The 27,978-nt window shown below is 45.6% G+C and overlaps 1 protein-coding gene across 7 annotated transcripts in view; it reads right to left on the bottom strand.

Annotated features, from left to right (window-relative positions):
* The window catches only part of ZNF236 (zinc finger protein 236), a 106,955-nt gene that overhangs the window by 51,681 nt on the left and 27,296 nt on the right, over nt 1–27,978 (bottom strand). For all 7 annotated transcript variants that reach the window (XR_006294024.1, XM_043559104.1, XM_043559105.1 and 4 more), the window contains 7 exons: nt 26,440–26,564; nt 25,976–26,148; nt 23,763–23,906; nt 21,046–21,249; nt 19,852–20,080; nt 7,025–7,297; nt 5,560–5,763 (listed from right to left, as the gene is read on the bottom strand). Coding sequence is in view for 6 of the 7 variants with exons in the window: in XM_043559104.1 (XP_043415039.1) it covers nt 5,560–5,763; nt 7,025–7,297; nt 19,852–20,080; nt 21,046–21,249; nt 23,763–23,906; nt 25,976–26,148; nt 26,440–26,564 (1,352 nt within the window). In the remaining variant the exon portion in view is untranslated. The remainder of the gene's footprint in view (nt 1–5,559; nt 5,764–7,024; nt 7,298–19,851; nt 20,081–21,045; nt 21,250–23,762; nt 23,907–25,975; nt 26,149–26,439; nt 26,565–27,978) is intronic.

Here is a 27,978-nt window from a genome sequence, read left to right as displayed (position 1 = left end):
GTGTCTTCTTCAACTTCTTTCATCAGTGTCTTGTAGTTTTCAGAGTAGAGACCTTTTACCTCCCTGGTTAAATTTATTCCTAAGTATTTTACTGTTTTTGATGCTATTGATCTAACTAGGACTTCTAATACTCTGTTGAATAAGAGCAGTGAGAATGGGCACCCTTGTCTTGTTTTGATCTTAGAGAAAAAGACTTCAACCTTTTACCATTTAGTATATTGTTAGCTGTAGTCTTGTAGCCTTTATTACATTGAGTTATGTTCCTTCTACTCCTATTATGTTAAAATTCTTTATCATGAATGGATGCTGAATTTTTTCAGATGCTTTTTCTGTGTCTACTGGAATCATATGACTATTTTCTTTTATTCTATTAATGTAACATATCACACTGATTAATTTGCATATGTTGAACCATCCTTGCGTCACTGCGAGGAATCGCCACTAAATCGCACTTAATCGTGGTAAATAATTCTTTTAATGTGCCACTGAATTTGGTATTGAGAATTTTTACATTTATATTAATTAGGGATATTGGGTAGTTGTCTTTTCTAGTAGTGTCCTTTTCTGCTTTTGGTGTAAGGATAATGTTGGCCTTGTAAAATGAGTTTGGGGAAGGTCCTTCCTCTTTGATTTTTTGGAACAGTTTGAGAAGGGTTGGTATTAATTGTTCTTTAAATGTTCGGTAAAATTCACCAGTGAAACCATCTGGTCCTGGGCTTTTTATATTGAGAGACTTCTGATTATTAATTCAACGTCCTTACTAGTCATTGGTCTATTCAGACTTCCTATTTCTTCCTGATTCAGTCTTGGTAAGTTGTAGATTTCTAAGAATTACTCTATTTCTTCTAGATTGTCCAGCTGGTTGGCATTTAATTGTTCATGGTAGCCTCTTCGGATCCTTTGTATTTCTGTGGTATCAGTTGTAATGTTTTCCTTTCCATTTATAATTTTGTTGATTTGGATGCTCTCATTCTACCTTTGTTAATCTAGAAAAGGTTTTCTCAATTTTGTTTACCTTTTCAAAGAACCAACTCTTAGTTTCATTAATATGTTCTATTGTTTTATGTTCTCTATTTACTTCTGCTCTAATCTTTACTACTCTTTCCCTTCTGTTAACTTTGGGCTCAGTTTGTTGTTCTTTTTCTAGTTCCTTAAGGTGTAGGATCCTTAAGGTGTTGTTTATTGGGGATTTTTGTTGCTTCTTAATTTGGTGTTTACTGCTATGAATTTCCCTCTAAGAGCTGCTTTTGATGCATCCTATTAATTCTCGTACATTGTGTTTCCATATTCACTTGTCTTAAGAGACTCTTTTTATTTCCTCCTTAGTTTCCTCTTTGATCCACTGGTTGTTCAGGAGAGTATTTCCATGTGTCTGTGAATTTTCCAGTTTCCCTCACTGGTTTCTAGATTCACACCACTGTGATCACAGAAGATACCTGGTATGATTTCAATCTTCTTGAATTTGCTAAGGCTTTTTTTTGTGGCCTAACGTATGGTCTACCCTAGAAAATGTCTGATGTGTGCTTGAGAAGAATGGGTATTCTGCTGTTGTTGGTTAGAATGTTCTGTATTTGCCTGTTAGGTCCATTTGGTGTGTAGTGTTGTTCAAATGTGCTGTTTCCTTATTAATTCTCCATCTGAATGATCTGTTCATTGTTGAGAGTGGAGTACTGAAGTCCTCAACTATTACCGTATTACTGTTTATTTCTCCTATTAGCTGTTTCTGCTTTTATATACTTGGGTGCTCCCCTGTTGGGCATATAAATATTTACAACCGTTATATCTTCTTGATGGACTGACCCCTTTATCATTATATAATGACCTCCTTTGTCTTTTTTTTCTTTACCATTTCTACCTTAAAGTCCATTTTGTCTGATACAAGCGGAGCTACTCCTGCTTTTTTCGGTTACTATTTTTGAAATGTCTTTTTCTACCCCCTTCACTCTCTATGTGTTATCTTCACAGCTAACCTGAGCTTTTCCTTGGCAGCATATCACTGAATCTTGTTTTGTTCTCCCTTTAGCCATTCTGTGTCCTTGGATTAGAGGATTTAATCCATTTACATTTGAAGTAATCATTGATAGGTAAGGACTCACTAATGCCATTTGGTTAATTGTTTTCTGAATCCTATGTTCCTTGTTTTCTTATCCTGCTTTTTGTGTTTTGATACCTCAGTATGTTTTAATTTCTTTACCATCTTCTTTTGTGGGATTACTGTAGGATTTTCCCTTGTGGTTACTATGAGGCTTACACAGACTATCTTAAACTTATAACATACTGTTTTAAACGGATAACTTCAATAGAATCCATAAATTTTACACTTTTACTTCTCTTCCCCCTCACATTTTAGGTTCCTGCTGATAAAATTTATGTTTTTTCTATACTATGTAACTGCAAATGCCTATAGTTATGGTTATTTTTACCACCTTTTTTTTTAACTTTTAAACCAGAGTCGTAAGTAAAGTGTGCACCACTACTGTTGTAATGCAGAATCTAACTATGACTACATATTTACCATTACCAGTGAGACTCATGCTATCTTTTTATGTTTTTATGATATTAATTACTGTTCTTTTGCCTCCACTCAAAGAAATCCCTTCGGCGTTTCTTATAAGAAGGTCTGGTGGCAATGATCTCTCTCAGCTTTTTACGATGGTAATAATGAGCTCCCTCTGAATATCATGCTTGCCTTATGACTCCAATACCTCCTTAGTCTACACACTATTGTATTTAAAATTTAGTTTTTGAATTCGAAGAAAAAACATTTAGAGTACAAGAGAGCATGTCTAGTGAAATACAATCCCTGACACAAAATAAAGTTCACAACATTCAAGTTCAGTAAAAATTACTGGTGCTTGATACCAAGATACAATGACTCCTTGAAAATCATGGTGTGCTCTCCCATACTTTTGTGCCTGGGAGTGCAATGGTAATGGATGTGCAGAGGAAGGGAACTTTACTGACCACAACCCTGGTCTACAAGCCAGAAGATCCAGAATTCTAGTTCTACCATGAGTACAAACTAGTTGTATAATGTAAAAGCAACATCATAACTCTTTCTAGGGCTTAGTTTTTATATCTGTACAAATGAAGAATGTAGAGAAGTTCTGAATGACTATTTTCAAGTTCCTGTACAGCTCTCAAAGTTTTTCTGACCGTATAATACCATACCACCAACTGTGCTTCCTTAATATGCAGACTAAATTACTTGCTATGGTAGTTTTAATGCATTCTAACTTTCTGAAGTGACAGTCTTAGCCTAAGTGACATACTGTGTTTTAAGTAACTTGGCTAAACTAGAACAGCTCGTCTCTCAATGAAGTCAAATAACTGTAACTAATCTGTGCTAAAACCCTCTCTGTCACATTTTTATCAAAATCTGTCCCCGGAAGGCTATTAAAGTCACATCTTTTCTACAGAGCCCCTGAGGAGCTCAGAGTCTGAAAGAAGAGACAGACACAAATATAAATGACAATGACGTTAAGCATTGTAAATCATTATTTACAATATTTTACCTTCTATAATGTGAAGCCCTCTCTATATGAATCATTTCCCTCGTGTGTCTCACTCAGCCTGGACCAAAGGAGAATTCTGCTTCCACTAATTTGATCTAAGTTTGGTTTCCCAGCTATCTGTGAAACCGACAAGTAAAATGTACCCGTTTTAACCTGGGAAAAAGTCTGGAGTATCAGGACTGTAGTTTAACTACGGGTTTAGAAAGTTAAAGTCAAGAAACCCACAGATGTTTAATTTTATTAATGGCAACCTGAAAAAAAAACTGGTAATTTGAGGGTAACTTTGAAAGCATGAAGGAAAATTCTAGGGCCACTAAACAAATGTTGAATCTGTCCTGACTTTCAGAGACTTTCCTCATTTCAGGAATGACACAAACCATTGAGAACCTATAGATTATGGTGAAGATCAGATACACATTAAATTAGCGTGTTGTTTTACTTTGTGAGCTACCAAAAGTGGACAAGAACATCAAGGCATTCTAACCTCCATGGGAGCTTTGTCAGTTTCTAGGGTTTGAACAATTAATACCCTAAGAATTATAGTTTCCAGGAAGCTCAGTACAACGCACACGTAAAATCAACAGAGAATGATACTCGGGGGAGGATGACGACCTTCAATCTTTTGTCTGTTTTGGGGTTTTCCATTTCTTCTAGAGTCAATCATGATAGAAGAACATGATTCTAGAAAAGATCCATTTCATCTAAATTTTCAAATGTGTTAGCTATCTGAACTACAGCTAACACATTTAGCTTTGTTCTGTTTTCATTGAGTTACAAAGATTGTGTCCTGTACAGTATCTACTTTTGAAAATTTGAAATTCTTCCTTATCCTAGGATTTGACCAACTTCAATTCCGTGCATGTTTCAAAGAGTATTATAGAGTAAAAGATTCTATGAAGCTATTAAATAACCCTTTATATATATGTGTGTTCTTCAAATCTGCTTCAGTTTCACCGTTTAAATTGATCTAATTGAGGAATTTTCACTATACTTTACAATTTGGATATTTCTCCTTTCTTCTAATTGTTTTTGGTTTATATATGTGATGCTATGCTCCTAAATAAAGATTCATGATTTTTTTTTTTCTTTAGATTCATGATTGTTGAAGAGTGCCTGGATGGCTCAGTTCGTTAAGTGTCTGACTCTTGGTTTCCACTCAGTTCATGATCTCACAGTTCGTGAGTTCGAGCCCTGCATCAGGCTCCACACTAACAGTGCAGAGCCTGCTTGGGGTTCTCTCTCTGCCCCTCCCCTGCTCATGTTCGTTCTCTCTCTCTCTCTCTCTCTCTCTCTCAAAAAAATAAACTTTAAAAAAAAATCATGATTACTGATCATCTTATTAGCAAACTGTAATTCATATTAATCTAAAATATCTCCCTTTATACCATATGACCTTTATTTATATTAAACTATACTTTGACATTAATTTTGTTCATGGACTGGATTATCTTGCTTAAGACCTAATAAAACACAGAAACTGTATAAAAATGTAAGTTTTATCCCAGAATTTAATGCAGTTTCTTTCATTTTGTGTAGCACTTTCTCATAAGCAGTGTTTCTAGATAGTAAAATCATAGTTTAACCTTAATAACATTGAGCCTGGAAAAAAAAAGCCTTAAACGCTAGCAGTTTTCCTTTTTAAGTCCAAAGATGAAAGCAGCCCATATAAAACCTGCGACCTGTCACGTAGGGATTTTAAGATGAAAGTAACAAAGCGGACTGCGCGTCTCACGTGAAGAACCCTCGTCCACGTTGACGGTTCCCCTGAGACAGAAATTCGTCTTCAGTGAGGACTTACGTGCTAGTATCTCCAGCTGGACACATCCTTTCTTTCTTAACCAAGAACACAATTTGGGCAGTAGCTGAGACAGAGCTAGGATTTTCAGTTTGACTGTGGAACATACCGGGCCGTAAAGCAAAAGTGCTACGCAAACACTTCATGAACAGCATGCTAAAACTGTCTCCCTGTAACCACCGGTCTACCACTGTGTAGACAAAATACTTATATACTCTCTGCAAGGTGCAAGAGGGAAGAGAATCTTACCTACGTCAGTTATGAGAATCGGCTCTTGCAAAGGAATGTCAGGGACCGGAACGTTCGTCTTGCCGACTCGAACCTTCGCCGGTTTACGCTGGTGCCTCATCTTCCTTAGCTCCGTGTGTTTAAAGTGAGAAGCAATGTGAGTCTTCCTGTGGCCTGAGGTCCGAAACTTTTTGTCACAGTGAGGACAAGCAAAAGGTCTGACTCCTAATAAAAATAAAAGTACGCGGCAGAATTATTTCAAGAACATACATCTCAACAATTAATGCCAACATAAAATTCTAGTAGTTTAATATTGACTTGAAGATATTTCTCGCTTCACGCGTACAATTTCATGGATGTCATGCAGCTATTTTCCCCTGTCTGCATACAGTGCATACTATAAATGTTAAGGTATGCCTTAAGATCATTGGAAGTAAAAAACATGTGCTATCCTCGCATTGTAAAATATTTAAACCTTCAGATACTCAAATATTCAGTCCCTAGGAATACTCCAGGGCAGTAAGACTGCTCTCTCTCAAATCATCATGTGTAACGTGGAACAACGTCTGCCTCCAGGCTGGCTGCCAGGATTGTAGACACTCATGTTTAACTAGCACTCAGCAGCTCTGAGCATTTAGTAAACAGCAGTGAATGGTAGTTGTCAGTGATTGTAAATAATAATAATGCTGCTGCTGCTGCTGCTGACAGTAATAATGTCCTCTTCACAATTCTCTACTATCAATTCCCTTTCCTGAAGCAAATTCCTTCATTTACAATTTTATCGGTAAACGAAAACGGAGGTTCCAAAGAAGGGCACATAACAAAAGCAACAAATGTCAGCTTTGTTAAACACTCAGCCACATGATCGGCTCAGCCCCGGAACCCCAGGTGGGCAGGAGAAGTTCCTGCTAATGGATGTGGGATTTCTTTGGTGGGGCCGGGATGATAAAAACGTTGAAAATAATTGGGTGGGTTGCACAATTTCTGAATAAAGTGAATTCTGAGTTCACCGTAAAATAAGGGTCCATTTTATGATCTGTGAATATATCACAACAAAACGATCCTAAACGAAATTACAGCCTAAATATGAATGTTTTCATGCCTTCATCCTGACGACAAAACACCTGAAAGGGTGAAGAGGCATCAGCTTTGCCTCCCTGCCCCAGGCCTCAGCACAAACGCCCCCACCCCACCCGGGTGTCTCCTTACAAAGGCCCACCTCCTCCACCTCTACATGCGGTGGCCCCCAAGCACCCCTCTCTTGGCCCTTTGCCTCCTGTGTTCATTCCGAGTGCTAGTGCTTAGTGCTTCCCTCATTCAGCCGCGGGCTCTGTGGGCATCTAGTCCCGTCACTCTGTGGACCAGCATATACCTGCAGCCTAGCCTACCAAGCTGATCACAGAGACTTGGGAAGGGTGTTCGGCTGCTGCCCACAGGCCCCGTGAATCGGAGGGGACGGGAGGGGAAGGCCCCGAGCCCCGGGCACCTGTGTGCAGGCGGATGTGCACTTTGAGGCTCCCCGACGTGGAGAAGCTCTTCATGCAGTACTGGCACTTGAACGCCTTGATGCCCGTGTGGGTCTTGATGTGCGCGGTCAGGGTGCTCTTTACGGCAAAGGCCCGGAAACACTGCGGACACTTGAAGGGCTTCTCGTGGGTGTGAATGCGGATGTGGCGCACCAGGTCACTCGGCTTCCGGAACTCCTTGGTGCAGTAGGGACACACGTGCCACCGGACACCGTTCTCCTCGCGGATCGAACCTGGGGCCGAAAGAAAACACAACCAGTCCGGCTCGGCTTGTCTGGCCCTTGTGTTTCCTACCCACTGCTAAGGCACTTGACCGTCTGGGGTTAGATCGAAACAACAGCGCACCTATGGAAGAGCTATCTACTTTTTTTGCCGCAGCAGAAGATATACGATCGGTTAGGGAAAAAGGTGAAATTTCCATCATCACTGAAATGACGGAAGACTATGAGTGAATCCTGCAGAAAATCTTCACAGTCACATGAGAACACAAATCATGGCCGAGGGAGGGAAGAGGGCTAACTGGACAGGTAAGATACATACACCAAAGGCAAGCGTACAAACTCAGGCCACTGTACATGTGAATAAAAGCACATGTGACCAAACGACTCCAAAGTTAACTCGGGATATGAGGAGACGAAGGCGGAGAAAGCGCTGTCTGAGCCCATCTGATACCATGAATAACAAACAAGTAATCCCCACGCAAGTAATTGGGAGACCATGAATTCTTGCCCTATGAAAAGGCATTCATAAATACTTATGACAAAGAAATAGCTCACGACCAAATATAAAAGACTATTTTGTAACTTTAAATATTATCGTTCAACTTTCAATCAGGTTTAAAACTATTCCCATCAGGGGCGCCTGGGTGGCTCAGTCGGTTGAGCGTCTGACTTCGGCTCAGGTCATGATCTCAAGGCCTGTGAGTTCGAGCCCCGCGTCGGGCTCTGTGCGGACAGCTCAGAGCCTAGAGCCTGCTTTGGATTCTGTGTCTCCCTCTCTCTCTCTCTGCTCCTCCCCGGCTCATGCTCTGTCTCTGTCTCAGAAATAAATAAACATTTAAATAAATAAATAAATAAATAAATACATAAATAAATAAAACGATTCCCATCCAAAGAAAAATCACGAGTTTACTGAAATATAAGTAAAATGATTTCTAAATTATAAAAATTTTAAAAACAAAATTCAGCAGAACCACTTTTTATCTTTTATAATTTTGATTAGCTTTATTTATCTGAAATTAAATAGGTATTTACAGTGAGGTCAAGAACCCACTTAAAATTAGAAAGATTTTGGCCAGGTTAACAAAATCTATCAGGAAATTTGAACTGTTTATTTAACTGTGTCTTTACAGACATAGCTTTATTAGACAAAAAATAATTTGTTTCCTTCTGTTATTAGTAAATGCAAGGAATTCTCCTTACGTACAAGTGAATCTACAAGGAGCGAAAACGCATTTTCCTGAAGACGATGCTCTTTGCAAGACTAACGTAGGAAATAAGGTTAGGTAAAAGAAAAAAACTTACATCTTCCTAAAAACAGTGACGCAACAGAAACTAGGTCAAGTCAGGAACACACGCAAACCACAGGGAAAAGAAGAGAAAATAAGGGAAGTGGCTTCAAAAATGGGAGAGAGCATTTATTTTATGGTGATACCGTTTACATTAAGGAAGTCCGAAACTTAAGGCTGTTTAAAACCAATAGGTAAAAATTAATTCATAGAAGTGCAGTAATTACCTAAAGATCTTATGATAAATTAAAAAAAAAGCCAAGGTATAAAAAGGCGACAGAACTAGAGTATCTATGAGCTAATAAATTTGGGAACCCTCCCCATCAGGGTTTCATCCAGGCAAGAATGAAAACTGTACCTTTAACTATCTAAGATGACAGAACATTCAACTGTCACCAGGTTCTAATTATTTCCAGGAACGGACTAGAACAGAAATTACAAACTGGCGGCCTTGCAGCAGTCTCCACACGTGGCCTGCATGCGCTTTGTTTGGCCCACGTGCTACTACTAAAATATTAAATCCAGACTTTCGACCCTCTGACAAACTGAAAGGTCTGGAAAACCAGATGTGCATTCCCACGCGGCAACTTTCCCTGGTGCTGGACAACTGCTTTTCTCTTCAAACACATTAATAAGTTTAAGAAGAAAAAACATACATTAGAACCGTCTTCAAGATGAAAAGGCAATTACTACAATTTAATATCTAGTCTTAATTTCTAAAAAATCGTCTGAAAACAGGAAGAGCTGAACAAACATATCTCAGTATGCTTTCATTTAATAGGAAAATATTAAAAACAATCCTATTACAGTCCAGAAAAAAATCCGCTATCACTGCCATGAATTTATTGTGTTCTAGTGACACAAGCCAGTGCAATTAGGTAAGATACAGAAATATACAGCATTAACTAACTACAAAGGAAAAGGTAAAAATCGTGATTTACAAATGATATGATTAAATGCCTTAAAAAACCTAAAACTCAGAAAGAGGCACACATTTTAATACGTGGAACTCAACATCATATCTACAAGCAAAATCCAGAAGAAAATTTTAAAATGCCACTAAAAAATGAAAAAATACAAAGGAAAGATCTGAAGAAGTGGAAATCTACACCCTATTGTTTGGTACAAAGACTAAAAGTTATAAAGACATCAATTCTCACTAGTTAAATCACTTACATATAAATACCGAAAGGACTTTTTGAAAAACTAGAGTTTTGGGGCTTTAGCAGACAAGTCTAAAGTACACGTGAAAAAATTAGTATGGGAAAATCGTTCAAAACACACCGCCAAGCGTAGCAGGAAAGGACTAGGCCCATAGGCAAGAAAGCGTACCAGTAGTAGACACGAACAAGAAGACAGAGTCGTGCACAGAACACAGTCCAGAACAGACCCATACAGGTCTGGGAGGGTAACGAACAGAACGGTATCACAGTGTTTCAGTGGAGAAAACAGGACTCAGTCCATAAATGGTGTTTGGACAGCGGGGTGCCCATCTAAAAACAAAAAATTAAACTGAGTCAGAGATTCAGCTTAAAATATGAAAGTCTGAGGGGCACCTGGGTGGCTCAGTCGGTTGGGCGTCCGACTTCGGCTCAGCTCATGATCTCACGGTTCATGGGTTCGAGCCCCGCAATGGGCTCTGTGCTGACAGCTCGGAGCCTGGAGCCCGCTTCGGATTCTGTGTCTCTCCCTCTCTCTCTGCCCCTCCCCCGTGCTCGCTCTCGCTCTCTCTCTCTCTCTCTCTCTCTCTCTCAAAAATAAACGTTAAAAAAAATTGAAAGTATGAAAGCGCTGGATAAAAGAGGTTACTTCCCATAATGTCCACGTTGAAGTCTAAGTATTGTAGAAGTCCAAAATCTGTGAAACACTGACCAATCTGGGTATAGAAAATATTTCTCCCTTTTAATTCAAAACGACAAATTAGAAAAGAATATATGCTCTCAAAATACTATCATCCTTAATGTATCATGGCAAATAAAAATCAAGTCAGGCTAATGAAAAAATGTAGGTGGCTCTTCAACATGAAAAGTTGCTCAACCTTTTTACTCCTTATTAGAGAAATGAAATTAAAGCTACAATCAGAAACCATTTTAACTTATCAGATGAGTAAAAATGGTCCCCAAATTTTGATAACAATCCCTTCAAAAGGCTGTGAGGAAATGGACAGATACCCCAATGCACTGTGGATGGGGGTATAAACTGTCAGAAAGCCCTGGAAGGACAATCAGCAATATTTACCCCATTGTTTTTTTCTTTTGATATGAAGCACATTGGTGATACAAATACTGAAATGTGAACAAGATCTGTGGACTGGATCAATTTCACTACCCTGATGTTGATGTCTACACTCTGGTTCTAGAAGACAGCATCCTTGACCTTAGGACACACACACTAAAGTATTTGAAGGGGTATTAAATAAATTTGTATTTATTATCACCTGTATTTGCAAGATTGCAAGTAACCTACATAATTATTTATCCATAAAATGGAACAATCTCTAGATATTTTCTAAAATATCAGGTGGAAAAAAGTAAACTGCAAGACAGATTATATATAGATTTTATACACACACACACACACACACACACACCCCCAGTATGCCCCCCAACATACTGAAAAACAATACGATACATACTATATAATAACATGCCTGTACTTGTTTAAAAGACAGAGACCCCCAGTGACAGCAGCTGCCCTGGAGAGGGGTTATGTGGAGGACGAGGATGAACCGGGGACATCTCACTGCACACCGTTTTGTATCTTTTGAATTACGTGGCAAGAGCAAGTTTCACCTAGTTAAAAAATAATTTTTAAATTTGTGCATTCCATGCAGCAGTCATCCCGGGTCAGGCGCTATTCCTCGCACTCAGGTCTCTCCCTTTCGTTCTGCCACCGCCCCATCGCACAGACGAAGGTTAGCGAACCTGCCCCAGGTCAGGTGCCAGTAAGTGGAAAAGTCAAGGCACACGTTGACATCTGTGTAATTCTAGAATCTGAGAGCGATTCTCTCAGAGCACTCTGTCCTCCCAGCTCCACTTCAAGGAGAGTGCTCACCACATGCCAACGACCACGGCAGGCAGACCACTGCCCGTGGAGGGACTCAGGTGCGGGATTCGAGCACGCACGTGCAGCAGAGCTCGGGGACCTGCGTCACAGGGTGGACTCGCCCCGGGGGGGGGGGGGGAGGGGAATGACAAGACACTCAGAAAAGTCTGCATTCGTGGGGAGGGGGGCCTGGCCGGCTCGGCGGCGGAACACGCGACTCTGGGTCTCAGCATTATGCGTCAAGCTCCACGTTGGCCAACATGTCGAGATTATTTAAAAAAAACAAAAAATGAAATCTTCAAATAAAAAAGTCTGCATTCGAAAGGCAGTTTTTGGAGGTACGTTTACCAGGCAAAGAAGAAGCAAAAGCCGGGTATGAAGTTCTGGAAACTTAATGCTCACAACGGCCACAAGGTCCGCGAGACGCAGAGCTTGAGGCAGACAGGGGGACGTGATGGAAAGCCTACATGCCACGAGAGGTTTTCGGCAGGACGAAGAAAACCGTACCCTAGAGGTGTCCTCCTCACTCCTGAATCGGTTTCCACACCGGAGGAATTACTGGGGACGCGGCCAGCCGTGTCCCCGGCATCGGCCTCGGCCACGGTGGAGGACGAGGGTGACAAGGTGATGAGGACCTGGGTGCCGCAGGGGGCAGGCAGAACTGAGGGACGGGAAGACGCCTGTGTATTCGTCCGGGGGCCAGAGCGCACAGCCACTGCTGTCGGAGAACTGCAGGCCAGCAGGAGAGACAGACAGACAGGCTCCTCTAGGACCCACTCCAAGGGCCGCATCAGACGCTGGACGAAGGCCCTGGCGTATTCTTGCAACGGAAGGTGTGCCCAGAGGCCGCGGGTGCACACGGAAGGTGCAGTCCGGAGGACATACAGTGACAGTCACAGAAAGTCGTTCTGGTTTCTACTGGAACATGAAGCTGAATACAAATACTCAGACTTAACTACTGTTCAACAACGAGCGGGGAGACGCTCGTATCTCAGGATCCAAGTTCAGATGCTGAACCTACAGAGAAGACTTCAAACGAAGCAAAGCCGCCCAAGCGTGCCCTCACTTTCTGTTCCACAGCGTCCCCCTACGTGGCCCCAGCCTGAACGGCCGCTGTCGTTCACGCCGTCTCAGCGGCGGACGGGACTGCGAGAGAGGCTAGCACCACTGGACCCTCGCGGCCTCCGACTCAGCCAGTGGGTCGTGGAGTGACGTGGAAACCAGAGGCCGCAGGATCCTCTGACAAAAGACGCCCTGTGGGAACAGTGCAGCCCGCACCCGGCGGAGGCAGGACACCGAATCTTGCACAACGTTGGGACACCCGCTCGGAAGTGACAGGCCAGCGTCCTGAGGTGGGGGGGCCGTTAAATAGGCTGCTGGGCCATACGCCACGGGACCGCTTATTTGGAGTCGTACACAAAGGGACAGACTCTTGGTAAAGTGGACCGCGCACAATTTCTGTGTCCAGTCCCGCGGTCTACCGGGTTTCTCAGCGATCGGAGGGAGGACGCCTCGGACTTCCTGGCCGGATTCCCGGAGCGGGAAATGGAGGGGACGGTCACTGGCAGCTGGCTGGGCCATATCAATGAGGCAGGGAGACAGCAGGAATGCTCAGACGCAACCCCAGGCGCTAAAACGGGCGCCGTGGCAGCTATGGGCCCTGAGCACGATGGCACCTGCTCTAACGGCCCACGTGGCTTGCGGCAGAGGCCACCGTGCTGGCCGGCTGACAACCGGACTTGGGATAAAGCACGTATGTTTGGGAGTGAGGGGAGAGGAGGAAGCCAGGTCTGCAGGGAAGAGGACACGGCCGGCACTAGTGCTGTGTGCGACCGAGTCTCCCGGACCCCGCGGCTGTCCCCTGGGCCGGGCCCCCAGTCCCGCTGAACCGGCGACCCCGTGCTGCCCTGAGGTAGGGGCAGTAAGAGCGCTGTCCTGCCACCAGATGCCCCCCGCCCCCCGTCTCACGGTGCTCCCTGCCCACGTGGCATCCCAGAGCGGGTGCTCCACCGGGGAGGGATGCAGGGACCGCCGGGGGTTCGCTCTCCCGGGAGATCCCCGAGGTCTCTGAAGCTGCAACTGTCCAGGGAGCAGCTCTCACCGCCAAAGCACGGCATCCTTCCCCTGCCGGCGGCCCTCCAGGGACGGGGAACGGTGGGACCGCTGACCTCTTTCTCACGGAGGGCACCCAGAACAGGAGACAAGATGCGCCAGAGCTCTCCCGGGTATGGCAGGGCGGCGGAGGAGGGCGACCCGCCCTGTGAGCACCTGTGCAGGTGCCCACGACGAGACAGCTGCTGGGCCGGCCGGAACCTGGAGCCCAGCGGAAAGGCGGCAAGCATTCGGGGAGGGATCTGTCCCTTCCGCTCCTGGAGAGGCTCCAGGTCCCCTCAGAAGAACCTTCGCTGGCGCAGATGAGGAAGGCAGTCCTCCCCGGCGGACTGAGCCAGCTGTGGATGTGCCGGGGGGCCGGCAAGGCTCTCTGCTCCACAGACCGCGGGACACGCGGCTGTTCCGAAGCGGATGTGGACCGCACGGCTTGCCGGCGCTCCCCTGCCCCTCGCAGAGGGGTGCGCTCAGCAGGGGAGTCCCCGCTTCCGTCCCCGCGTGACCCACTGCCCACAGGAGGTGCCGTCCATTCCATCCACCTCCCAACACCTGCTCGGAAGCTGGGGCACAGGTGCCCCCGGGAGTTGGTGCCTTCTATCGACCAGATTACAGGCACGGTGATGCCGCACGAACCCTTGTGTTTGCTACTTCTGCTCACCTCTGCTTCATGCAATTCTGGAGGTGCTGCTCTGAGGAGAAAACCACCAATCTGCTGCTTCACGTTGCCGCCCGCAAACCGTCACTGGGTGAGCTGGGTCAGGGCAAGCAAGGTGCGGGGACACCGTCCCCGAGGAGCAATCCGATATCCAGACCCAAGTGCACAGAGGACGTGCTCCCGGACCGCTCAGGGCCGGTCCGAGTCGAGGGTGGAGGAGCCGGCCAGCGGCCTCTCGGATTCTGACCCCAAGGGCAGCGCCTCTCTGCGTGTTTCCCCAGCACCCGCAGCGGGAACCTCGGAGCCGGCTCCACGGGTGTGCGCGGCGTCCCTAGAAACAATCCACCCGGAAGGGAGCCCACAGTGCGCGGTGTTCACCAGAACACCCACCCTCCTCTCGGGGAGCCCTGCAAATAATTCACGAGTTTTCGCAAGCGCTCCAGAAGCCTGATGCGGAAGTCCTTCGAAGTGACCCAAAGGTGTCTCCCAGGAAGCAAAGCCTACGGCCCGTCTCCCTCCTGCTTCGCCCCAGGAAGGATTTTGTAAAGAAAGCATTTTCTTTGCTGGTCACACTGAACTCTTACACACTGCTTTGAGCTTCCTGCGGTGTCCGTACTATAACTTTCTGTAAAATGGGTGTAGTTTTCCCCAAGTAACGCGGGTGAGAGACAACCAGAGAATTTGCTTACAAGCCAACTCAGATCACTGCATACAGAAATGCTGCTAAAACGTTACAGACCTATCCTAGTACCTAGAACCTTAAACTTCATTTATCTGACTCCTTAAGGCCTTTACAAAGACCACCACTGTTGAAAACTGTACTGTTTAAAAACTGCTGGATATAAATGTTTAAAAATTTTCCTGTATGTGTCTGCACACAAAGTAGGAGAAGAATACAATGATCAAAACTAGTTTCTTCCAGAGAGCAATCACATTTCTTCAAGTTGTTTTAAGACCAATGTACATTCTATAAAAAGGAACGGTTTCATACGCTGATTTAAAAGTGAGTACCGGTTATCCATTTTTTTTATTTAAAAAAAGGCATATTTTCTTAAGTGAAATCGAGAAAAAGAATATTGGCCAAGCAAATTCAAAAATGTGTAATAAAAAAACACAATAGAGGGAAAACATGAGAGAGGGAGGAAAGGGGGAGAGAGAAAGAGAAAGGAAAGAGTCACATCAAAGCCCAAACAGAAGACGTGGTTTGCTTCCCATTAATCAATTACTGTGATTTACCACCTCACAGATTAAAGTAGGAGAACACATGATCATAACAACAGAGGGGAAAAAAGGCATTTGATAATATTCAACATAGAGAAGAAAATAAAAAGCCTTCTTACTAAACCAACAATGGAAGGCAGCTTCCCAAATTTGAGAGGATCTAAGAAAAGCCTATAGTAAAAAGCCAAATCCAACTCTGAAACGTTAAAACCAAACCCCTTAAAAGGCAGGATGCAAGAGGCAGTTCTCATCTGCATTATGTAGGGACCACCCTCCCTACTTTGTCTACTTAACGCTGTGGCAGAAAAGACACCTTAAGGAGTGTCGGATACGGTATTCAAAACACATATAAATAACAAAGAAGGGGCACCTGGGTGGCTCAGCCAGTTAAGCAGGTTAAGCATCCGACTTTGGCTCAGGTACTCAGGTCCTGATCTCCCAGTTCATGAGTTCCAGCTTGCTGACAGCTCAGAGCCTGGAGCCTGCTTCTCATTTTGTATCTCCCTCTCTCTGACCCTCCCCCGTTCATGCTCTGTCTCTGTCTGTCTCAAAAATAAAAAAACGTTAAGAAAAAAAAAATTAAATGTTCAGTCTGCATACAACGTGAGCTATGTGTCAACAGAAGTTAACGCTAGAACTTTTTTAAAATAATTTTTGATACAGAAACACAAGTGTGATGAACTGGTCACGATGACCCTCACCGAGTCCTCCACACGCTTCACTCTATTTCCGTCAGTACTCAGTTCTCATCCCTCTAACTCACACAAGCTTTCACCTTCTCGCTGTGGTCCGCTGAGCTCTCCTATCTCTAAACCCGGAGCACATCTGTAACAATACGCCTCTGCGACCGAGACACTGCTTTCCACTGCCGCACACCGTCCACGCACAGACTCCGCTACACCATAAGCGTCTGGTAGCTCAGTGTCCTTTTTAATACTTGACGGTGTGTTATATTTAGTACATAACGGGGACTCAGCTCAAAACCAGACTACCATTCAAAACAAGAAAGGTCTTAAGTAAAGCTAATATTCATATTTGGGGTGCCTGGGCGGCTCAGTCGGTTAGGCGTTCGACTTCAGCTCGGGTCATGATCTCGCGGTCCGTGAGTTCGAGCCCCGCGTCGGACTCTGTGCTGACAGCTCGGAGCCTGGAGCCTGCTTTGGATTCTGTGTCTCCCCCTCTCTCTGCCCCTCCCCTGCTCATGCTCTCTCTCCATCTCAAAAATAAATAAACATTAAAAAAAAATTTAAGATAATATTTAGATTTAATTACAAATGACAAATAATTCAAAACAAAACCTGAAGAAAATCCTCTAAACTCTGAATCTTACCATCAAAGAATTGTACACAAATGAGATAAATCATGGAATTTTCAAACTAAATTCAACTACGTCCAAATGAATAAGTTTTTCTTTTTAAAGTTTTTCTATACTGTATTATATGAAAAGCATAAAACAATACAAAATAACAAGCAATGTATCTGAACGATGAACCCAGAAATCTTCTTTATTCACAACACAGACCATCTAAAGAGAAAGAAAAGGAAGAATAAAAAGAAAATACCACTCTCCTGAATTACTTAATGTAGACATAAAACTCCAAATAAGCTCATGCGTGTTATTTTTAGACAAAGTATAATGGTTGCAAAAGTTCTTACCAAGAACAAATTTCTACTTTTTTCTAAATGTTTGTTTATTCTGGGGAGAGAAGGCAGAAAGAGAGAGAATCCCAAGCAGGCTCCTCACTCAGTGCAGAGCCCAACATACTGCTCGATCCCAGGACCCGAACCCAAATCAAGAGCCAGGATGCTTAACCGACGGAGCCAAGGTGCCCCATTTCATACTTACTTTTCAGGCAGCTACAAAAGCCCTCAGGTATCAGAGCTGCAAGCACTTAGCAGACCTCAAGCAGCAAAATAAGAGAGGCGGACAAAGACTGCTACAGGGAGCTGAGAACAATATGCACGCCATAATAAATGTAGTTTCCAGGGCAGATGAACTGAAGCCCACAGCATCAGGGGCCCAGGTCCTGCAACGGGTCAAGCAGATGCCGGCCTATCACAGCACAGAGCAGGGGTCAAGTTCACGGTCCTAAGTCATCAAGAAGAGGTTAAGATTTCAAGACCTTGCTCTGGTGTAAGAGGGTGAAATCTCTCTGGCCTTAGGAAAGACGTCCACACGGAGCAGTTAAACCACTGTCATACCTAAAGGAATAAGCTGCCAGCTTTTCAAAACACCTTTCACTGTGACTTCTAGAGAGCCAATATTTTATAACAAATTTCAAACTCTGTGAAGTTTTAATAATGATTTATATGTCACAGGTTTTACGACAAAGATACAAAAAAGCATATTAAATTTTAAATTAATATGCAAAATACCTCTTAAAATAACCAAATTCTACTAAAAACATTCTCTCTCACGAAACTAAATAAATCAAATAGTGACAGCTTGAGATGGAGTGTGTTCAATCTGGAGACATATGGTTAATTATGAGCTCGCAACAAAACCTTGACCCGTGAGGTCTCCTCAGGACGACAACAGTCCTCCCCTGCCTCAAACAGGTGTTTGCAGAGACAGTCCCTGTGCTGGACGTGTGCTCCTCCCTGGAAAGTGCCAGTCAGAAGAAAGAGCTTTTACGTCAACCCGTCTCTCAACCTTTTCTCAGCACACGAAGAAAACAAGCGCCAGCTCCAGCTCGTCCTGAGGATCAGTTTACCGAAAACGCAGCAGAACTGCATAAACTTGCTCGGCGGTCTACACTCGTATGCGACTTACTCGGGCCACAACCCGACAGACAGACATACTGTATGCAAGCTCTCCAGGCGGAGCACCGCATGTGACCTCACGGCCCCTGGAGCCCCATCCAGCGCTCGGGGCAGGATCTCTCAGGCCCGGGGCCGAGTGCCTCCCTCCATCTGGGGGGCCGGCGCGCCTCAGTGTTGTGGGGAAGCGAGTCTGGAGAAGCGTGTGCTGCCTGCGGCCACATCACAGCACCTTGGAAGGTTCTGGCACAGTAACCGGACAGTGGCCGGTGCTCTCTCGCAGGAGAGGTTTCACGGGCTGTGGATTTCCAGCAACTTACTGGTGCACATGAAGCACATACTCAGAAATGCAAGGGGAACTTCTAACCCAGAGGCTTCATACAGTGAATAAAAATATGTGGAAATGTGCTTTTTTTCCTTCCCTCCTGTCTGGACAGCGGGGATCCCCGGATGATAAACCGCTTAGATTTCAACCTCCGGTTTTTCACTTGGGGCCGAGGGGCCCCAAGGAAGAGGAGACTAGAACCACCGTGGTCTGTGGGCCGAGAAACAAGGATTTTGTGGCCACATGTCAACACTGAGAAAACGCGTGTCAGGAGGCAGCGTTAACAGATGACGCTTTGCCCCTCAGAGAGCACCTGCTCCCCAGACTCTGGGAGACATACAGTCGGTCCCCAAGAAAACATTTCTGTGGGAACACTCCTGCCCCAAAGACAGAAACCTATTTCCTTCAAGAACGATGCAGGAACGCCTGCCCCTCTATGAAGCCATGCTGAGCCCCGCGGGTGCTCAGGAACGAACAGAATGTCGCTACAGTCTGCGCGGGGGCTGTAAGGGCCGGCGCTGCGGGCACTGAGCAGAGGAAGGGCAGGTTCCGAGCCTCCACGAGGAGGCCGCGCTTGTGCCAGCCTCGGATGGCCTCATAGGCCTGCCGGAGGTCTCAGGGACGCGGCGGAGAAGGGGAGAAAGAAGACACTCCTGCTGAAGAAAGGCCCGTGGCAGAGGATGGCCCTTGAAAAAGAGTGTGACTGTTTCAAACGCCCGGGGAGCCAGCATCCCGAAGGCCAGGGAGGGAGGCCGCAGAGGCACGGGGGCCGGCTCACAGAGAGCTCACAGAGAGCTCACGGACCCACAGGGCGAGGAGTGAGCGCGGACGGAACCGGCAAGGGTCCAGCCTGCGGGATGGCGGTGCTGTGGTGGAAGGGAGGACAGGGGTGGCCGAGAGGCTGCTGCATCGAGGACAGGCAGAGACCGCCGGGGTAAAGCCCTAGGGGCTGTCGGGAGAAGACACCAATCACAGGGAGCAAAGCAGCCTAAGTTTTACAACTGTCGTGGTTTTGAAATATCAAACAAACAGGCTGATACTACCAGAACGTTCAACAGACCTATCGCCTTTTCGAGGGAAAAAAAAAAAAAAAGGAGGCACGTTTCTAAAAAGATAAGCACTATGCCAGCCTAAGCGTCTTGGCCTTAACGCATATGAAAATTACCAGGGAGAAATGGCGATTTCTTCTTTAGAATTTTTTTTTCTTTTTTATCCAACTTCTCTGGGCTTTCTTGTTCTTTTTCTGGCTCTGCATCGGCGGGGGGGGGCGGCTCACTTGAGGCGTGAGGCGCGTCCGCGGTGGGCCCCTGCGAGGAGGGCGTCCTGGCGTGGCTGGGGTCGTGAGCGTGCGCTGCAGCTGGAATTGAAGACAGCCCACTGTTTTCTAAGGCTTGCTAAGACAGAACAGAACTAACAGGTTAGGAGGGGTGAGGCCCGAACCCGCCTGCCAAAATCAATCACAGAGATGCAGTAAGGCTCGCCCACAGAATTCTAATTCCGCCCCACGAGACATAAAACTCCATCCGCCGCCGATCGTCACTTGTAAGCTCGACTCCCAACTCTAGGAAGCTGAAATGTCCGTTCTGATAACTGACATCTCCCCTCCACCCAGAACACGGTACGGTAAAATTAAAAGGAACTGCAGTTAATTCCTTATTAGACTTTTAGGAATTTTACCTCAGACCACGTTGGTTGTCTCCAAACGGGTCTGGGACTCGCTGTTTTCAGTTGTAGCGAGTCTACCCAAAAGTTTACGTCGGTTGTCATGCACCCTGAGATTCTTTATACCAACTCGTCCCAAAACGTACAGAGAGGAGACAGGTTAGTCGTTACAGCAAGTAACTAAATAGGGTGGAGAAGGCAGGCTGTCTCTGTTGGCAAAGGAAGGATCTGAGGATACAGCTGGCCTGGGGTGAAAGAATCAGAAAAGAGCACTTTGCCCCGATTCGTTCTGCTGCTCTCCCACCGGAGCGTGGACCATCCACACGGCCGAGGAGACACGGGACTGACTCTCTCGAAACAGTTAACACGAGAGCCTCAACAAAGAACGAAGTATGTCTTAGGTCTCCGTCAACGGGGATAAATACAGGAAGGTTCTGAAAAGCTATTCATCTCAAGTAAATCGCTCATGGAGAAAATTAAAGTTTTAAACTATTTCTAAATTTATGCATTAACCATCTAGGATTCCGCACTGTCCATAAGCAACTCAATAAGCAGATTTTGTTGCAACAGAATGTTTTCAATTAGGACGCATCTTTATTGATGACTCCTCCCTCTGACAAGCCCCTGCCTATTTATTTTTTGGTCACGAAGCCCAGGCGCAGACGAGCACGGACAGGAACAGGCAGATGCGTCTCACCTGTAAAATGTCCTGGTTGATGCCCACTGTGATGCTGAGCTGCTGGCCGGGCTGAGGGGGCTGGTTGGACTCAGCCGGCCCCGGCTCGGACAGCTCCAGGAGCTGCTGGATGACATCGGTCACCGCCTGGGAATTCTGCTGACTCGACGCGGACGTGACGTGGACTTCCGTCTGCTGGAGAGGTAACGTCTGAAACAGTGTGGCCTGAAACGCAGCAGCATTGTCGTTGAAAATACAAGAAGCACATTAACTTGTACTTCAATTTAGAAGAAAAAAGAACAGCACCTCTTCCTTACGACCATTAAAATCTAACAATATCCCAAAGATAAATGTTACATAAAATGTCTCACTGATTTTTACGTGAGCCACAATACTGGCTGTTAAAGGAACGTATTCGGTGAATTGTTCACCTCACTTTTTAAATTTTTCTAAGTGGCAGGAGAGACAATCAGTTCAAGGTGGGGGTTTGAGCACAGGGCTACGAAGTAAAATAAGAGAGAAACCACTGTGGCCAAAACAGTTCAAGACATTTCGGGAAAACATGTGCACTAGAGGAATAAATGCGCAGTGAAGCTACACACAAGAATATCCAAGCAGGGACCGACCTGATCACCCAGAAACTCAGGAATCTGAAATGCCACACCAAGAAGAGGGTGGAAGTCAGAGACACTCGTGTGTGTGGTGCCATCAAGGTGGACAGAGGACGCCACACGTCTGTCAGAATCCACAGGGCACACGACACAGAGCGTGGACCCGAGTCACTGCCAGCACAGCAGCGCCCGCTCATCCGCTGTGACAGACGCGGCACGGAAACGCAAGGGGGCAGCAACGGGGCGGCTACGCTTGGGGCTGGTGGGGTACACGGGACTTCTGCACCTTCTGCTCAATTCTCCTGCAAACCTAAAATTGCTCTAAGAAATCAAGTCTATTAATTAGAAAAAAAAAAAAGATGATGGAAAACTACTTAGGGCTGACAGTGAGTCCCTTGTCTTCCTCCACAGAACAAGTGACAGGCACTTACCCTGAGGCAACAGAAATGGGGGATTGTCTCTAGAAGAGGCAACAACGGGGGCACCTTGGGAGGATCAGGGCACCTCCTTGGCACTTAGTCCCCCAACTAAACAAAGTCTCCGTTCTGCCCCAGGGACCCCAAGTTTAAGAGCTGGTTCCCCGGTCAACTGCATGTAAAGTGGCTCTGGAGGCCACACAGCTCCATCCCACACGGGCTCACTGCTGCCTCACTGCGCAAGACGACAGCACCACCGGCCACCGGGAGCCACAGGCTAACTCGACGAGGTCAGGGTGGGCAGTGGCCCTGGGCAGACCACTCAAGGAGCAGAAGAGAACTTTTAAAGGAAAATGCTAACTAGGCTTCCCAGGAAACCTCACCAAACCAGAAAAGAAAGAAGCAATCAGATGGCAAAGGAGCAGTCTCAGAATTTAAAAATCTTAGCAGCTGGAGCGCCTGGGTGGCTCAGTCGGTTAAGCATAGAACTGCAGCTCAGGTCGTGATCTCTCGGTCCGTGAGTTCGAGCCCCGCGTCGGGCTCTGTGCTGGCAGCTCAGAGCCTGGAGCCTGCTTCGGACTCTGTGTCTCCCCCTCTCTCTGCCCCTCCCCTGCTCGTGCTCTCTGTCTCTCTCTCTCAAAAATGAATAGACATTTAAAAAAACAAATTTTTTTTTATTTAAAAAACAGCCCAAAATAGACATTTGAAGACTTAATGGTTAGTCTCTAATTGTTCTCCAGTTTCAGAACTTATGGACAACAATCCCCCTGATCAGGGGTAAGGTGAGGAACCATCCCATGCCGCAGATACTGCAGAAAAGAGAAGAAAACACAAAGCGCACACGAGGCCCTCACGTTCAGGAACTAACCACTGCCTAGTGTCTACACTGGCAGGAGGCAGGTGCTGACGAACACACACTAACGCTTCCAAGATTCCTGGACGCAGCGGGTCTGCGGCGGTGGAAACAAGCCTACGCTTAGATCCTGCCATTATAGAGGCAACAGACCAAGGCCAAGCTGGAGATTCCTCCCAAAAGTTTGTGTGTCAGACAACTTTCAATACATGTACTGGAAGATACAACTTAGTTTCCCAAAAGTCCACAGTCTCAGGAAAAAATTATCACTGTCACGTCAGACATGGAGAAATCGTATTTGGAAAGGATAACTGATTCTTAAATTATAGTAACATAGGGATAGAGATCATTCAATAATGATTGTCAGTAGCACTGTAGGAATTACAAAGTCAGAAATTAATGATTACATTTTGTCCTTTTTTCACTGGTTCAAATGACAGTCCATAAGTCAGGGTCATCTGGTATCATTCTGAAGTCTAAAAAGATTGATTTTCTTTCACTAACTAAAAAAATAAGAAAGTAGCCCTACCTGCTAGAAACTTTCATAGCACCTTATGGCATTAAATAATTTTTTTTTATGTTTTTTACAAGTGGGGGAGGGGCAGAGAGAGAGGGAGACACAGAATCTGAAGCAGGCTCCGGGCTCTGAACTGTGAGCACTGAGCCCAATGCAGGGCTCGAACTCACAAACCACGAAATCAGGACCTGAGCCGAAGTCAGATGCTCAACCGACTGAGCTCCCCAGGTACCCTGGCACTAAATAATACTCTTAAGTAATATTCAATCTTAAAGGTCAAAATTAGGATGACAGATTTCGGTAAGAGATTATCCTCTTATCAACCAGCTTACTAAACTCACCGTTAACACATGTGCCGTCTCTGCAGAACTTGCTGGATTCTGTGGTCCGCCCATATGCATCTTGCTGATATGAGTGTTCAAGCTACCCAAACTTTTAAATACACAACTACATTCTGTACAATTATAGGTAGGGCCATTCTTGACCTTAAGGAACAAAAAAGGAAAAAATGCTTTTACAATTAACAATTAGATAAAAAAGTTTAAATTATAGCCAATCTAATTTACCGTTCTATTGAAAATGACAGAAACAGCCTAACCATTTAACATTACCTCCTCATTCAAATTAGACAGCTCTAAAATCAATGACCCAATTCTTTAATCAATAATGCCAATCTGAGATTAACTGAAATTTCAGTCTTTTCTATAAATCAGGACACGTTTGGAAGTAAGAAGTGTTCAGTTGTTATAATTTGGTAAAAATATCTGACTTACACTCTCAGTTCTTAAATGGCTAAGCACAATGTTCAATTAGAAAGGCTACACAGTTGGGGCCCCTGGGTGGCCCAGTCAGTTAAGCGTCTGACTTAGGCTCAGGTCCTGATCTCACGGTCCGTGAGTCGAGCCCCGCGTCGGGCTCTGTGCTGACAGCTGAGAGCCTGGAGCCTGTTTCAGATTCTGTGTCTCCCTCTCCCTCTGACCCTCCCCAGTTCATGCTCTGTCTCTGTCTCAAAAATAAATAAACGTTAAGAAAAAAAAAAAGAAAGAAAGGCTACACAGTTAGATATAAACATCACCCTAACTGAGCCTTTAGGGAGCTCATACACACACGTGAGGACAGATGGTCACCCAGTGTGTACATTTTTCATCACCAATTCCAATATTCCACATCAGCAACTACTTTCCACCACTGTGACGTAGCCAGAAGTGGGCACCAGAGATGAGGAGTGACGTGGAGGGCTTTTCCAAACTCAGGAGCTCTGGTGAGCACCTCACAGGGCGGCTCGGGGTCCCAGCGAGGTCTCTCTGGGCACTACACAAGTGAACGGTCATCCCGAAACCTCGTCTGGGCAGAAGCGGCTCTGGGAGAACGCCGCGTGCAGGCCGCATTTATTCTTCTGCGATCTACAGGAAGCCTCACCTCACGTTGTTACCACCTCACTAGTATTTACGTGTTCTTCCTCATGTTTCTGGGTCTGAGATAATAAGCCTTGGTTTTTAAAAGTAACTCACTGCATACGGAAGTCTGAATCTGTTTATAAACTACGTGAAGGGTGTAGGGTTTTTTTATTTTAGTGATACTTAAGACTTCATTCCAAGGAAAATGAAAAGAGACACATTTGATTTTAATATGAGTTTTCATTCTGGGGCGCCTGGGTGGCTCAGTCCGTTGGGCGTCCAACTTCGGCTCAGGTCATGATCTCACGGTCCGTGAGTTCGAGCCCTACATCGGGCTCTGTGCTGACAGCCCGGAGCCTGGAGCCTGCTTCAGATTCTGTGTCTCCTTCTCTCTCTGCCCCTCCCCCATTCAAGCTCTGTCTCTGTCTCTCTCAAAACTAAATAAACATTTAAAAAAAACAAAAAATTAAAAAAATACATGAGTTTTAATTCTGCAAAAGTTACACAAAATAAACAGATCCTGGATAAAAGTATTTGTGTCGCTTAAACGTTCATTTATAGTCTACAATTAGACTATAAAAACACCAAATCATGATAGTCAGTAAGCACAAATGTTAACCTGCTTAAGAGATACTTCCTTTGCAAGTTGGTAAGATGTACAGACAATAAAAAATTGTGAACATCAGTTTCACTGAAAGAGTTAACACGGAGGGAAATAAACAGACCAGAGGTCTGTCTGACAAAAAATGCGAATGAGGCCACATGTAAGTTTAGCAATAATAATAATAATAGGAAAAATACTCTTTTCCTCAATTTGTTTCTTATCTTTCAATTTCTTACACTTCAGAGTGTCCACGTTTCAAGTTTGCTAAAGGGATGACACAGGTTAACAATCACAACTAGCAAAGGCATGATGATATTCAAACATTTATTCATCAGAGCTATGACAGTGCAAGGCCACAAAGGGATAATATTTTATGTTTCTGCCATATCGGCCTAAAAGGTTTCCATCTACAGGTATCTGTTTCTTGTTTAAAACAAAGTCTGCTCTGCACCAACCTTAAATCTAGAAAAGAATGTCTCAGGCTCACCCACTGGCTCAAGAGCCGCGCAGCGCAGCCCCGTGAAAACCACACCCACCCACGTGCGACGTTTACCTCCGAGTGAACTCTCTGCACGTGTGACTGCAGATTCCCTTTCTGAGAAAAGGCGGCAGGACAGAAGGCACAGGCGTGGGGTTTTTCACCTGTGTGCTTGATCATGTGCGTCTGCAACGCCCCCTTCTGGTTGAAAGCCTTCCCGCATTCACTGCATTTAAACGGCCTTTCACCTAGGGAGGGAGAAAAATGATCAAAATAAAATTCCATAGCGTGGGAGCCCCGGATGAGCTAAGAGAGAAATACGTTCCGCCAAACTCAAGACCCAAAGCCTGTCTGTCCAGACAGAACGCCGCCCCATAACTGTAGACTCATATACCTAAGGACCTAGTCAACATGAAGACCACGGGCACACGACAAAGGATAAAAAACCAAGATTATCTTCCAGGTCTAGCTAGCTCTAGATCACTCGTTCTTTCCTCTAAACCACCTCATAAATCACCCAAACGTGAAGTTCTTCATACCTGTGTGTATCCTAATATGCCGAGTTAACTGACTTGGCTTTTGAAACGTCTTTCCACAGTGTGGGCACGAGTACGTGAATCCACTCCTGTCGATGTTCCGATTGTAAGACCTTGTACTTGACACCCTAGTGTAACACAGGGGGGAAACACTCATGAAGTCATCTCCTTTGTGTTACAATTTCAAAATTCAAATGCTACCGCAAAGTGTGGCTGACTGGTGGTCAGAACACACAGCAGTGAGAAATCACAGAGGAGTGTGTGTATGCAGGCGCGCGCACACACACACACACACACACACACACACAGATGCACACATACATGCAGTTGTTTTGTGTGTTCATTACCATAAAATTCATTTTTTGCTACATAATGAAACGATAAACTTCCTTTTGTCTTATTTTCTTGGGGGCGGGTGGTGCGGAGGTCAGAACGTCCCTTGTGGACAAAGCTTTACCGTGACGGTCAAAGGTAAACAGCTCTACGCTGCCAAGTGTCCCTCCATCCTCCGGTCTCCCGCTGTCAGTACCATCGAGACGGGGCGCCAGGGTGGTTCGCTCATGATCTGGGACATGTTATAGTGGGAAGGGCCTCCCACTACCCTGGGGATAAAATCCTCAGCCCAGGATGGCCTCAGCGCCACAAACTCACCTCCACAGTGGGCTCCCAGATGCCAGGCTCCCTTCTGCTCTCAAACGCAGAAAACTCACCGCTGCTGAGTTGTGGTAACTGCTCTCCCCTTGGCTGCAGGTCCCTGCCTGGACCCAAAGGGCCCTCCTCATTGCAAGGACCCCTCCTCACAGCGGCTCCCAACCCACCGCCCTTCTCCGCTCACTCGCTCACTGCCTGCCTCCCTGCCTCCCGAGGAGTAGATGAGCAGTCCTCACGGAGTGTGAGGACGAGGCTGTCTGTCTGCCCGGTGTGTCCCTCGGCCCCAGCAGACTCAGAAGCCAGCGTGGCCGAGTGCAAGCCCACCACCCAGTCACCCTTAATCATCTCTCCAAAACCCTCCCAGACACATCAAAACCGCCTGCGCTAAAACCTCATCAGAATAAAAATCTAGTGTGACGGGGCACACGCAGCACGGCTCAAACGGTGACGTCCTCGCTGGGCTCTGCATCGTCAACAACAGGCAAGATGGAGGGAGCGGGAAGGGGAAGAGAGCTCTGACCCTACATGGGGTGCAGGCCCCACATCCAAACCACAGCGCCCGAGAGGATACACGAGCCCCGCCGAGTCCGCGGTGCACACACTTTATTAACCGCTGCGGACACTCTGGTTGTGGCTGTAGTTGTTATTTAAGAGTCTGCATATTCCCTAAGCTTTGGGGCTGGAACGGTGGCGAGCCAAAGTGACAATGGTAGGTAACAAGAAAACGGACGCTTGTTCTCAGGGTCTGGCAGAGGACTCGGCTCCACGAGTGTGACACGTGAGCATCGACACCAGGCCCCGGGAGCACAGGCCGGGAAGAGCCCGTCTTCATTGCATCAAGAAAGTGAAATTGCAACAAGAATACACAATCAGGAATAAATCGAACAGGAA

Source organism: Prionailurus bengalensis, chromosome D3 (assembly GCF_016509475.1).
Source record: "Prionailurus bengalensis isolate Pbe53 chromosome D3, Fcat_Pben_1.1_paternal_pri, whole genome shotgun sequence".
Classification (NCBI taxonomy): domain Eukaryota; kingdom Metazoa; phylum Chordata; class Mammalia; order Carnivora; family Felidae; genus Prionailurus; species Prionailurus bengalensis.
This window is presented reverse-complemented; position numbering and strand designations above follow the sequence as displayed.